The sequence below is a fragment of the Nomascus leucogenys genome, chromosome 14 (genome assembly GCF_006542625.1).
Source record: "Nomascus leucogenys isolate Asia chromosome 14, Asia_NLE_v1, whole genome shotgun sequence".
Classification (NCBI taxonomy): Eukaryota; Metazoa; Chordata; class Mammalia; order Primates; family Hylobatidae; genus Nomascus; species Nomascus leucogenys.
In genome coordinates, this window is record NC_044394.1 from 33,466,533 (window position 1) to 33,481,345 (window position 14,813).

At 43.4% G+C, this 14,813-nt stretch overlaps 1 protein-coding gene across 1 annotated transcript in view; it reads left to right on the plus strand.

Moving 5' to 3' along the window:
- Positions 1 to 2,375: 2,375 nt before the first annotated feature.
- ARHGAP25 (Rho GTPase activating protein 25) overlaps positions 2,376 to 14,813 on the plus strand; it is a 91,680-nt gene continuing 79,242 nt past the window's right edge. The window contains exon 1 of the mRNA XM_030827850.1: positions 2,376 to 2,825. Coding sequence (XP_030683710.1) covers positions 2,765 to 2,825 — 61 coding nt within the window. The 5' untranslated portion in view covers positions 2,376 to 2,764. The remainder of the gene's footprint in view (positions 2,826 to 14,813) is intronic.

Here is a 14,813-nt window from a genome sequence, read left to right on the forward strand (position 1 = left end):
CTGCTGGGCCGGGCCAGACAGCTACCCCTCCCACACCCGCTTCATGAAGTCGGGATACGAAAAAGAGCAGTGGTGTTTGGGTCAGGCAGGCAGTAGTGCAATGTCTCCAAGTGGCTGAGTCAAGTTCAGTGGAATCCAGCTCCCCGGGGAGGCCGGAGGGTAGCTGGGTAGACTGGGTAAGTGTGGTGGATTGGAGTCTTGATCAGCAAATTCTCCGGCCCTTCTTCCACCCCTCAGGCCCTTCTCCGTCCCCACTGCTGCCGAGGATTGGGTGTACTTCCGGCCTCACTGACTTTGAGCTTGGCCATGTGACCTGTGTTGGCCAATGGAATGCGAGCAGACAGGGTGTGTGCAGAGGCGTTAAATGCGCTTGCAAGGTTCTTCTCTCTTATGCGCCTTTCATTCCTGAAGAGAGGAGTATACACCAGGTCATCACTTTTCCTTCAGCCTCGTTCTCTGGATATACAGTTTGGACACACTTAGTTTGAGATGGCTACTATAGATCTAAGCAGAGATCCATGTGATTTGGAGTTCAGGGGGTCTGGGCTGGAAATACACATTGGAATCATCTGCAAATATGTGACATTTAAAGCCTTGAGACAGATGAGCTCACCAAGGTGTGAGTGTGGATGGAAAAGGAGTCCAGTCGAGTCTTCGTTTCCTTCAATATTTAGAGGTCAGAGAGATGAGAACCAATCAGCAGGAAAACAGACACGGAAAAGCCAGACAGGCAGGCAGACAGCCAGGCCAACCATAGGCCATGGGCACTCCATGGAGAGAGGGCTCAGAGTTGGAGAGAGCTATCAAATGTGTCCGACACTGCTGATGGGCCCATGAGATGAAGATGAAGCAGTGACCTGTGAGTTTAGTGACAGGGAAGTCATAGGTATCCTTGATGAGAATATATTTTGTGGAGTCATGGGGCAAAAACATCAACTAAGGGATTCGGGAGAGAATAAGAGGAGAGATATTTGCAAGTTAGACAATTCTTACTAAAGCTTGGTTCAGAAATGAAGGAGAGAAATGGGACTCTAGCCCAAGGGGGTGGTGGCATCCAGAGAGATTTTTTATGGGATAAAAAACAGTAAGTTTGAACGCTGACAGGAAGGATCAAAGAGAAAGAAGAAATTGATGATGCAATAGGGATGGGAGAGTGGTAACAGCCAGTTCACCCATTGTACCAAGAATAAGGTCAGGGGTACAGCTTGCGTGCAGGTAGGTGAGCAGATAGAGTGAGGGAAGCTTGCGGACATTCTCTTGCAGTTACATTGACTTTCTCAATGAAATGGGAACCCAGGTCGTCTGTAAGAGTAAGCAAGTGGCAGGTGAAGAAGAAAGTATGACACAGTCATCTAGGAGAGTTGGAGAATGAATGGAGCAAGGTGTGCAGCTTAGATGCTGGCCAGAAGTGACTGTTCTGAGCACTTTGTACTGGCTTTTCTACTAAAGCCTCACAACAGCTTATGAACTAAGCCCTATTATTTGCCCCATCTAGGATAAGAATTGAAGCACAAAGTGGTCAAGAAACTTTTCCTCAGTCCCACAGCAAGAAAGCCAGGATTTGACTACCAGTGATCTGTTTCCAGGGCCCAAATTCTTAATCACTAGGTTAGGCTGACCCAGTTAAACATGAAAGATTGTCACGGAACTGAACTAAATAGAATAAAGGTTGAATTAATGTTTGTGGTGCAACCACTCTGTGTCAAACTCTGCACTAGATTCCTTTGCAAAAACCCCTTGAGTTGTGGTTATTATCAACCCCATTTTACTGATGAGGACATTAAGGTCTGGAAAGATTCAGTTGCTTGTTAAAAAGTTGAAGAGCTAGCAAATGGAAGCCCACACCATGTATGACAGCCCACACACCCCGATTCTAAAGCCCACACCCTGTGTACAATGTGAAAGAACCCTTAGGATATGTGAGTGGGTTGACCTAGCTTAAGTTGATTCATTAAGCCAAATACATCTAAACCCTCCCTACATCAGGCTGAGATCACTTGCAAATTTTATCCTGAGCAGCTGGAGAGCTTGTGACATGGTCCTTACAGCAGGAAGAATTTAAAAGAAGATAACTTTGGGGGAATGTTTGTTGTTTTTCTGACCATTTTTGGATGCTTGATCCGTTAGGTGAGGAAGAGGAGAGCTTAGAGTTGAAGTAGTTGATGGGAGTTTGGACATTTTCTTTTAATTAAAACTGTAGGCTTTTATAACAGAAGCAACCATTCTGGTTTTTCAAGCATTTCCAAAAACCATTTTCTCAAGAAAGAGTGCTCATAATGTATCATCTTCACTGAACAGCCACCCACTTCCTCAAATGCAAGGAAGCAGACAGTTAAAACACACACACACACACACACACACAACCGAGAGGCAGCAGTTGTTTATCACGACCTCAACTCAGTGAGGCCTGAGATTCTTTCGAAAAGGAGCTTTGCTTCCCATGACGCAGAGGGAAGTGTCAACTGGGATATTTCTGGTAAAACTGAAAGCAAGAAAAGCAGGGTGCTAGCCCCTGTGGGACTGAGGGTGGAGGCTGGGGGAGTTTGGGTGCCATCCTCCAGTGACAGATGGATGGACCTTTCATCTAAGAGAAAGGAGGAGACACGTTGGCAAATCAACCTCAAGCCTAAGATTGCCTGTGAAGCAATCATCAGGAGGAACAAAAACAGACACAAAAACAGAGAGAAAGAGCCAAAGGACAAGAAGGGCGCAAACTGTGACAGACTCACCGCTTCACTAACTACTCACTTAAATTGGAAGCAAAATGTCCCTAAAATTGCCAAGGAACTGGGATTTCAACCTGAAAGTGGAGGCTGCGAAAATAGGTATGGTTGGTGTCTTTTCGTTGCCTCTGTGATTCCTACGTATACTCGAGCACCATTTGCATGTTGGTCTGCAGGGAGCATAGTCTACTTAAAAATGGATCTCGCAGCAAATCCGAGTTTGAGGGACCATTTGCATTTAAATTGGCATTCCAGGTCCAAATTCTAAAATGCTGGGAGGGGGTTCTCTTTCATTTGGACAAAACAGTGGGATGGAACTCCTTGGTGTGCAGGATCTGGGGTACTTCGGATGATTTAAGGCTACAGATTACACAGAAAACTGTGAGTTTTTAGCATATTCCATTTCCTTCCTGTTTGGAAACTCATCCATATTTTGAATGGTTCTGAACAGGAGCACAAAGACTAGAGTCTTTTGAGGTGCTCAATCTGTAAGTAAATTCAATGGGTGTTCTGTTTTGTGAGCCCAGGAGTCAAGGTATATTAAAAGGTAGTAGCAAAAGGTAGACAACAAAAACAAGACAGGAACATAAAAAAGTACTAAAGTATAATAAAGACCTTACATAATAAAGATATAATTAAAGGAACAGAATGGGAGGGAATTCTTAGATGAGTTGGAAAATAGATGTATTTTTTATTATTTTAAGGGAGACTGGCATATTTTCTGAGATAGTGTGGCCTTTAACCCATACTCTGTCCTTCTAATGATGATAGTGATACATTAAGTTTAATCTATATATTCATTATGAAGTTCTTTATATAGATTTCTTCTATTGCTAAATTGGTCACAGTAATTCACGTCAGAGCAATCGGGCTGAAAACTATTGCCTACATTTATGTATCTCGCCCATACATGAGATAACTTCCTTGATATTAGATATAGATAAGTATTAAGGTGTTTCTAACAGCTTGGAGGAATTTTGCTTAGAACAAGGTTTAGATTTGAACCTCTAATGGGGTTAAGTGTGCTACTAAAATAAGTGCTCCATTGAAAAGTCACAGGCGGAGCATTAATGATGTAGGTCTGAGAAAGGATTTGAAAGAAAACAGAGTAATCAGAGAAGCCATTTATCTTGATAACCAGCAGAGATTAGTGTTCCCTAATCAAGCTATGAATGATTGTATGCTGAGGTCAGTTCAGAGAAAAGATAGTGTTCATACCTCTTACATAAGCAAGAGATTTTCCTCCTATCATTGATACAAATGTACTTGGCTAATGCTCAATCTATGTCATACAAATTGTACGGTTCTGTTCCTTTGAAAGTGTCCTGCTTCTACATAAATAAGGTCATTCTGCCTTCTCTCCACCTATGTTTGAACACAGGTTATTAGGGTCTTACTCTCCTTTGGTTTAAAAAACAAGAAAGTTGAGACAATTAATAGTTAAATGATTTTTTTCACAGATATAGGAAATTACCACACTAGAGCTCAAGACTGCATATACTCAGGTCTGGGATTTGATTGAGTGAATTTCATGATTTTTACCAATGTTTCTTAAAGCCTGGTCCCATAGATAACCTATATCAGACTCACATCAAGTGCTGGCTAAAAATGCAGATTTCTGGGCACCATCCTTACAAAATCACAATCTCTGGAGGAAGGCCCAGGATCCTGCATTTCAACAAGCACCCCACACTTTCATCCTCACCCGAGGAAGAACTCCTGCTGTAGGTACTGTGGTGTATGTTCACTAGCCCCAGCAGACAGTTATCACCCATCTAGTATAGAGCACAGTGCTTGTTCTTAACTGGGCACACAATAAATATTTGTTGGCTGAATGAATGCTTCAGCCAACAAAAACAAGCAGATGATGTTATTTAGTATTACTTAATGAAAAAATAATAATAAGGACATAATGAAATACAGAGAAGCCCTTGTCATTATCCATGCTATCTACAATTTTGTCACCCTGAAGGACTGGACGACAGTAGGATGCATTTATAAGTGTCACATGAACTAGAATTCAGATCACAAGCTGAGTCCTCTGATGGGGGAGAGCCCTTGACTCAGTTACAGGACTTCCAGTCCCCTCTCCAGCATCCTGTGTCCAGGTGTAACTGTAGGAACTGGCTTACTAATATATTAAAGAAATTTACCTCTATTAGGAAGACCTGTGGAACTGGGAGTTATGTCAGGAAAGCTGACAATCTGTGGTTTTAACGTTTTCTCAACTTAGATACCATTGACATTTTGGGTTGGATAGTTTTTTGTTGTGGGGCCTGTCCTGCGGATTATAGGATGTTTAGCAGAATCCTTGGCCTCTACCGACTAGGTGATGGTAACATCCCCCAAGCACTACCAGTCGTGACAAATAAAACTGTCTTTACATATAGCCAAGTGTTCCTTGGGGATGGGGGTGAGGGTAATATCTTCTCTAATTGAGAACTCCTGGAGTAGATGATCCCCAAAAGGGTGGAATATAAGGTCACTTGGGACTAGAACCCAAATATTAACTCACTATTCACTCTGTAGCTCAATTTTTTGGAGGCTGTTATTGAGATCTGTCCTCAGGGAGCCAGGCCATAGCTTAGGAAGGACACTAGAATGGGCACTTGGTGAAATAGCAAGACACTGACCCAGAATGTGACCCAGGAAAGCGGCCCTAGCTTTTTTTAATGAGCTATGGTTCCAGTTTCCCAGAATCTTGTGAGCTGGAGTGAAAGTGAAAGTCTCTGAGAGCGAGGGGAGGGACTCTCCACTGCACTTCCATCTGAGAGCTGAAGAGGGTCTTGCTGGATGGCAGACTCACCTGAGTCCACTACCATGAGTCTGACAGATTTTCATGCAGTGATGAAAAAAGTCACAGACCTTCCTGCATCTGACCTATTGATCCTGGTGGGAATAGGGGTTGGAAGAAAAAGGAAAATGCAGAGCAAACAGTCTTGACTTGAGGTGGAGCCAAGAGCACACACTTCGTCCTTTGATCCTTTATCATTTTCAGTTTTAGAATCATGACAGCCTTTCACTGCCTTCACGCAGTTACTCAAATATTTTGCTTGTTAATTTATGTGCCTTTTTAACTGAATTGTCATCACTGGAGGACAGGTCCAGACTTTCTGGACCTCTAGTCCCAGGTTACAGGGCTTTCTTGAAAGAGTTACATGGCTTCCCAATGACCAGGCCAGTCTACTTGAGCACATTTTGTGCCTTATTTGAACACTGAAATGCTGGTTCCCCAGGTTGGAGAATCCTGAAACTATATAGCCCATGGTGAACTGATTTGTGTTTGTTTGATGTTCAGCTTTCTGAACATCAGAAAGTGGTGAGAGCTTTCTTTACAATTCATTACCAAACTTACTATATGCTAACCAGACCAGCCTGGGTTATGGACTGAATGTGGTCTGTTTGCTGTGCCCGAAGTCTTTGCTTTCCATGAGTAGCCCCCGGTCCCTGGTAGGTAAAGGTCCCCACACATGCAAGTAGAGTCACTGCTAAAAATACAACAAATTAGCTGGGCATGGTGGTGGGCACCTGTAATCCCAGCTACTTGGGAGGCTGAGGCAGGAGAATTGCTTGAATCCGGGAGGCGGAGGTTGTAGTGAGCCAGGATCATGCCACTGTACTTCAGCTTGGGTGACAGAGCAAGACTCAAGAAAAAAAAAAAAAGCATATGAACATGGCCTTCCTTAGACAGTGAACAGCTACACAAGGGAACTGTTCCTTCTAGGGCCCACTTTATTTTTATGCAGAGGTTACATTGCTATTGGTTGTTTAAGTAAAAATGTCTGTCCATATGTTGCTGTTGACTTAACATTTAGGCATAAATTAAATTCTCTCCACAAAGTGCATGCTTCCTGCTGCCCAGGCCAACAGCCTTCTGGCCATTTGAGGAAAAAGGACTGATGTCACCTCTGGGCCTTCTGCAGCAGCAGCAGAGTGGGGACCAATCTAAGTGGTGATGGGAAAACAGGACCTGGTTTTATATCCACTCATGCACAAAATTCCCCCTGTACATGCCAGATGAGGTCAACTTAGATTCTGTACTTTGTCTGAGACTGTGCACTTGGATGGGCAGAGGCTAGCTCGATGGTTCTTGGTGCCTATGTGTCTGAAACTAGGCCAGGGTTAAGATGCCCAATGGCCCTGCCATGGGTATACATCACTATAAGTCACTTCATTAATGGTAATGCTGCCATCTCCCTGTCTCACACCTCACAGTTATGAAGTATCTTCATGTAGCATCCAATGGGAGAACTCTATGGAGACTCCACCAGCTGGAATGTGGTCCTTTTGAGTAAGGCCCACTATGGGGGTGTTGGAAAGATGCTGGGACCAACTGAGAGAAGTAAGTTGATGAAAATGGTCCTATCACACACAAGGCAGCTTGAGGAAAGAATCTTGCATGAAGGTGCACCCCAGTCGAGTGGTCTGAACTTGTGTTAAGATACAAGAGACGGGAGGGAGTAAAGACCAGAAGCAAAGTCCCACTGGTGGCCACAGCAATTGAGACCAACTAGTACCTGGAAGAGCATGACGGAGAGCCACAGCGAGGCACAGGCAGATTGTGGGGATTCTGTCACAGAGGATGGCATGGAAATTTTGTAGAGTCCCCAGACAGGAACTGAGATACGAAAGTTACAAAGAGAGAAAATAATTGACATTTCTTGTGTTATGCTTTACTCATCATCCTTTTTCTCTTTGAAAGCTTGTTTAAAAACCAAAAGTCACTTTGCAAAGAAAAAAAGTGATACCCATAGGTCTGGCAGACCTAGAATATAACTTTTTCTTCTTTGAGGGACTGCAGTGCTTCCTCATTTCTAGTAAGACAGAAATGCAACTTACTGTGTTCTCTTTGTCTTGGCTGCCAGGAAGCTGAGCTAAATATGCAATATGAAGACAGTCCTGTAGGGCATACAGTTCAGTGGGGGCAGAGACAAGGAAACAACTGCAAAGCGGTAAGAGAGGTACTGTGATGAGAACAGCTATGGGAATCCCAGATGGTGCCTAAGAGGAATTCTGGCCCCACCACCCCTGTTCCCATCACTGCCATTCACCTTCTTTAAGATCTAGGTGCAGATGTTCTTGAGGGGCCCCCGACTCGCTGACTTTCTTACAGTGATTTTACTTCACATTGTGTCTACTTTTTTGGAGAAGCAGAAGGCTTTATACTATGTATAGACCCTCTGCATGAAGGAATTAAATGGAAAGTCTTTATGATCTGGCCCTGCTTACCTGCCCTCCTCTCTCTTGCCACCTTCCCTTCTCCTGCTGCACACTGGAGACTTCAGCCACATCCTCCCTTCTGTAGCTTCCAGCTCTTTCTCATCTGCCTGGAGCCCTCTCTCCATCTGGGTCTCCCTTACCACCACCCAGTTCCTACCCATGCTTTGGTCACAGTGTAAACATCTTGTCCACGGGGAGTCTCTAGGTCTTCTGCTCACTGGAGAGAGAGTATAATAATCCTTTCCCAGGCCATTTAAACAGAGAAGTTTACAGCTCTCAATACTATGGACTTCCTTTTAGATAAGAGCCATGAACATTCCTGAACATGCAGATATGAGTCAACCCCACAACTAACTGATCCTTTGGCTTTTGAACAAAATGAGTTGTTCTTAATACGGTACATAACACCAGCACTCTAGGCCCTCACTGGGGAGAATAACCTCAAATCGCCCAAAGAAAGGGGCTAAATTGTCCATTGACTCTTCTTGATAAAAATTGTGAAAGAAAGGAGGACGTGTGGTATAGGAAAGTGTGCATGAGCTTGGGACTCTGCTTTAAACAGCAGTGAATCTGGGGCAAGTTGCTTAGCTTCTACAAATGAGACTAGTAACACATATGCTGAAAGGAAGAAAATATTTCATGCATATGACATATGTTAGGTGCTCAGCAAACATCTGTTTCCTTTCTGTATAGACAGTCTCATTTCCAACCTCAGATCAGACTAGAAGCTGTACTTGGATTACATTATCTTGCTACCCTCACAGAATAGGGCTCACTGAGTTGTCTTTTAATGTTATATCTTCAGTTTATAGCTTTCCTGCAAGTAAGGATTTCGCGAAATCTGCTCCTAATTGTACTGGAAAAATGAGAATGAAGAATGGAGGACGCCAGCGACTTCTATGTATAACTCTATGTGAGAAAGTTGCTTGGGAATTCAGTGCTCAGAAAATAACTGTGTCTTCTTTGAGGGACTGCAGTGCTTCCTCCTTTCTAGTAAGACAGGAGTGCAACTTACTGTGTTCTCCTCTTTGTCTTGGCTGCCAGGAAGCAGAGCTAAATTTGAAGCTGAGTCACAACTTCAATCAATCAAATCTAACGCCCATTTGATTAGCATTACTTTTAGTCTTTGTCTTTGATCGGAGTTTATGTGCTCATTGCAAATAATTTCCATACTTTAAAAAATGTTATTATTTAAAAATACAGATGGGGGAGTCTCACTATGTTGCCCAGGCTTGTCTCGAACTCCTGGGCCCAAGCAGTCCTCCTGCCTCAGTCTCCCAAAGTGCTGGGATTACATGCATGAGCCACCACACTCAGCTTCAGATTTCCTACTTTTTAGTTGTGACTGATCATTGCAATTTATCTAAGAAGGGTTCAAGGAATATTAAAATGTTGAAAGTTATTTCTTTTAGTTCATAAAGTAAAACACATTTCCATGACCACTCATATTCTTTACCTAGAGTTACATAAAATTATGCAATCTTCAGTACATTCAGACCAGTCATTTCATTTCATTGACTCATTGAGTCACTCATCATAAAACATGTATTTGCTCACTTGTATGTGATAGGTACTTAAGCAGCATTGCCCTGCTGTGCCTCTCATGCTGCAAGCACCCCTCACCACCCCTCCACCTTTCTAAAAGTGATGCTTAACTTTGCTACCACCATCTATTCTCCTTAAGCTGTGACTGACTAAGGTGACAGCTGCTGCACTCTCTCCTTTCCACACCGTACTACCCATCCACCCCCAAAACATGCACACAAGGATCTCAGCTCTGGATGGGGCTGCGATACTCCACTGCTGGAATTTTGGCCAATGGTGGCTGAACCATTTGCTTCCTTGTTGGTTTGGAGTTTCAAAGTGAAAGAGGAAGCATTAAGATATAGAGTTCCTGAGTCTGATGTGAATACTTTTTAATATTTTAAAATAATTTTATAAAGTTTACAAAAATAATTTTCTGACAAAGTGTAAACTAACCATAATGGAATGAGCCAGCTGTCATACAGTGGTTAAAAACTGGCTTTGGGGCCAGATTGCCTGAATTTGAATCCCAGTATCATTGATTGGTCACTGTGTGACGTTGGTCCTCAGGTTTTCCAACTGTAAAATGAGTGCAATCCTAGTGCTAACTCATGCAGTTATTGTGAGGATAAGAGAAGATGATCTATGTCAAACTTTAGCATAAGAGCTGGTATCTAGTAAGTGCTTCATAAACACTAGTAATTATCATTATCGTCATGGACATTAGCTACAATGGAGATCTGATATCAATTCCTTTGAATCAAGTCATTGGTGAAAACCACAGCCAGCAGTGCCAGGGTTTTGTTTGTCTTGATTAAGTTTAGTTCTTCATTCTTTTCTTTAGACATATGGTCTTTACAACATCGGCAGATATATCCTTTCCTGCCCAGTGTCTGTTCCTGGCTCACAGCACACATGCTGGTCTGCAGTTGACTGGTCATGTTCTGTTTCTTACTCTTTATGCTTCCAAATGCCGTATATTCACTTCCTTCTCAATTTGCGTGAATTGTGTCCATTTTGTCTGCATGGCTATTCTTGTTTTCTTACTTTTTGCTTTGTTTTGTTTGTCTGTTTTTGCCAGTTATTTTCCAAATCAGTAAAATGCCTGAGTTGTGACTTTCTAATAAGGATAATGATAGCTTCTGATAAGTTTCCTGCAGAATGCCTGCTATAGAAATGTCATTGTCTCTGTGCTATGACAGGAGCAGTTCTTCAAATTTTCCTTGCTTTGGGTAAGCAAAGAGTGACTCTGGGTTGTTTGCTCTGTGGGAGACCCTCCTCCATGACTTAGTGCTTCCTTCTCCAGAGCTGCCGACCATCTCCTACTGTCATGCGTACCTCTGGCCACTGAAGTGAGGTTGGAAGTTGATAGTTTGGGCTTCAGGGGCTCAGTGTTTAACTGCTTGTGATCACTTACATGTGGGTTACAGCAGTGGCAGAGCAGTTTTTCCTATTAGCTGTAAGAGTCCTGTACCTGGCCTACCATTCTCTTTCGGATCATTGTTTGTAGATATAATTGTGGGGGAAGAGCAAGACTTTCAAAATGAGGCTCCCGCCTTTCTTGTCCTCAATTCTGCTGTTGCTACCCAAAGATTCTTGTGCATGCATTCTTCCCCTTTGACTGTCATTCTGCATTTGATTCCATGCACCTGGTCATTCAGAAGCCAGAAATCCACTTTACCAGTGGGTGAGGAATCTCCTTATGCAGACGTCTCAGAGTAAAGATGATAGCAGATGTAGAGTTGTCACCTCCAGTCCATTCTCAGCTCAGCCCTTGTGCTCTGTCCTGAGACCAACCTGTTTGATCTTGATTTTGGCACTGATCTTCTTCCTCTGAGCGTTCCTCATTCTCCTTCCCAGGTAGAGTGACAGCTGGCCTGATTTGTCTGGGACTCAGGGGGTTTGTGGGACATTGAACTCAGTGTGAAAACCAGGAAAGTAACCCTCAAATCAGATCTCTAGGCCCAGGGAAACAAAGCTGTAATTGTGATAGGTGCTCTGTATGTTTCTTGAATTGAATTTCCTGAGAAGCCACACAATTTATGGCAAAAACTGATTTAGGAGAAAATATCTTTAAACCTGGAGTCATTATTCTTTCTTTTTAGTACTCATGGTTAGAAATCTTTCCAAGTTCATTTTTCAGCCTCCTTGAAACTGTCATGCTAGCTTCCTCCATCTGTTTTTATGAAATCTTTTAGTCTTGCTCACATTTTCTCCAGAAAGATCGGGAGCCACATCTGTCAGTGTATTGCAAGGTACTTCTTTCTAAAATCACACAAAAATTCCTACCCTTGTGGGTCCTATATCTGGCCCCTAAGTTTGCTATCCTGCTTTCTGGATATATATATTTTTTTCCAACTCTACCTCTCCCTCCCCATTACCATGGCCACCACCCAGCTTGTCCTGGGAAGGCTTCCTGAATTACCCAGGTACAAGTAGTCCCTCTCCCTTCCGCGAGATTGTACCGTTTATCTCATTTTTCTTCTATTCTGATTGACACATATTTATTGGACACCTACTATGTGCTGGACACTTTATTAGGCTCAGAATGTAAGAAGATGAAAAAGATTAAGATTCTGACAGTCTCATTAGAGACACTCTGAGGAAGCGGGGCTGTCTCACTAAAGGGAATTAGACATATGCAGCGTGACTGTGACTGTGACTTTTAAAAAGCTGACACAGGGTTTGTTCTGTAACAAAAACTTTTCTTGCCCCACTGGAGCCATAGTCCCTAGATATCTACAAGGGCCAAGTTTTTACATGTTCATTCAAGTCTATATGCTCCTTCCAAAAAGCCACAAATCAAGCTTCTCATCCCACATTGTTATTCTGATTTAGAGCCAGTAGAGAGTGCCCGCAGACAATGCAGTTGCATTTCCACCAATAAATGTGGTCTATTTTCATTATTTCTCCCCAGAAAACCCTGGATTTAACCAGTTTTTTGGCCAGCACAAAATTATCCCAATCTCATTCTTCTGTGGCCTGAAATGCCCAGCCTGGTAATGAAAGTGATTGATAATGTAGTCAACTTTGTGTCTTCACAGATAAAAAGTAAGATTCCAGATAAAAATCATTTCCTGAAAGAAAAACAAAAAAGGACACTTGACTTAACTATGAAGCCATACCTGAATGTAGTAGGCAGTCTTTGACAACGAGGCCCCTAAAGGCAGATGGGCCTGGGTTTGATTTCCAGCTCAACCTTTTCTCACTTCTTTGACTTTGGGCAAGTCACTTTAATGTCTCTGTGTCTCAGTTTTCTCATCTGAAAAATGGGGCCGGTAGTTCCACCTCCTTTGCAGAGCTGTTAGATAATACTTCCTCCAACCAGCTTAGCCACTCATAGTCATAAATAAACCATGTCACCCCCTATAATTGTACCACCTCTGAAATCTCACTTTCACACTTCCCACCCTGTGCCCACCACATCCTAGGTGCCCAGCTCACCCACTCCAGCAATTCTCTGACACTACCTCAGTGAGCCTCCATTCCATTGGTCCCACCATTTTTTCACTATCAGTCACCCCATTAAGTCCTCCTTACCTCAGATTCATAACTAGCATTAAATCTACTACTGAACATGCACCCTTAAATTCTCTGGCCATTTTTCCTCATCATAACCCCTAACCCTGTTTAAACCCAATAATCCACCTTCTTAGTGCCTGTAACTGGACAGCTGAACGTCGCTGGAGAAAATCACCCCTGAGGTGCCTGGATTCACTTTGAGTTTATGACCAGTCATTTGAGGTGGGCACTCAACAGAGCCAGACAAGCTTACTACGCCTACTGTCTTAATCCACTAGTGCTGCTATAACTAAATACCTGAGACTGGATAATTTATATAGAACAGACATTTATTTATTACAATTCTGGAGGCTGGCAAGTCCAAGACCAAGGTGCTTTCAAGATCCGTGTCTGGTGAAGGCTCATTCCTTGTAGATGATGCTGTCTCGGTGGTGTCACATGGCAGAAAGGAATGGGAGGGCAAAATGGAGGAGTGCCATGACCTCACATGATGGAAGAGCAGAAGAGGGTGAACCCACTCCTTCAAGCCCTTTTATGAGGATCCTAACACCATCCATCAGAGCAGAGCTGTCATGACCTAATCACCTCCCAAGGGCCATACCTCTTAATACTGTTGCATTGGAGATGAAGTTTCAGCATGAATTTTGGAGGGGACACCATCATTTAAACTATAGCACATACCTGGTAAATTCACTTTCATTTTCCCCAAAACTTTTACGCCTACTTTTTAATTTTCTCCTCAAGGCCTTAACACTTCCTTCTGCCGTCACTCTCACTGATAACATTCATAGAGAAAAATATGTACAACTAAGTGAGAATTACTCAATTTTCCTACCACCAAAAGTTTTCGTCTACCCACATCTTTATCCCCAGTGCTGCCCATAGGCCTGGACAACAGGGGCATCCATTGGAGACATGTATTTTAGAGGGTCCTGCTCTTTTCTTGCTCCATCTGTACTCCTTCCTCCTCACAGGGCAAGGAGTCTGGTCAAGGGGACATGCCCACCTAGACCCTGTGCCCTGCCTGCCTTCTAGACCATCTAAGATTGTGAAATTCCCTACACAGATGGCCAGGAGCTGCAAGAATGTTTTCCTAGGACCTCCCAGTGGTTTTTCTGCAGATGGTTGATTGCAGAGAGGCCCAGAACAAAGTTCAGATGTCTGGGCTGGGGTGTCCACATTCATGTGTGTGAGGTCCCTGACTGTGAAAAATGGAACTGGAGATGGAGGGAGAAGGGGCATGGGTTTAAAGACAGGGACCCCCCCAGGGCCAGGCGCGGTGGCTCACGCTTGTAATCCTAGCACTTTGGGAGGCCAAGGCAGGCGGATCATCTGAGGTTGGGAATTCGAGACCAGACTGACCAACATGGAGAAACCCCGTCTCTACTAAAAATACAAAAAATTAGCTGGGTGTAGTGACGCATGCCTGTAATCCCACCTACTTGGGAGGCTGAGGCAGGAGAATCGCTTGAACCCGGGAGGCAGAGGTTGTGGTGAGCCGAGATTGGGCCACTGTACTCCAGCCCAGGCAACAAGAGCGAAACTCCATCTCAAAAAAAAAAAAAAAAAAAAAGAAAAGACAGGTACCCCCATGTATCTTCTTGACACAGGCTTTCAAATGTAAGTGATTCCTGATTCCTTCTCACTCATCAGTCAGCCCAATTAAGCATCTGTCCTCATCTTACTCAAGTGTCCTGCAGCATTTGACACAATCAGGCATTTTCTCCTTGAAAAAAATTTTGTAGACTTCCTTCACACCATGCCCCTGGCTTTCCCTCACCTCATTAGTTACTCTTTCTGAGTCTGCTTTCATGAAGTCTCCTT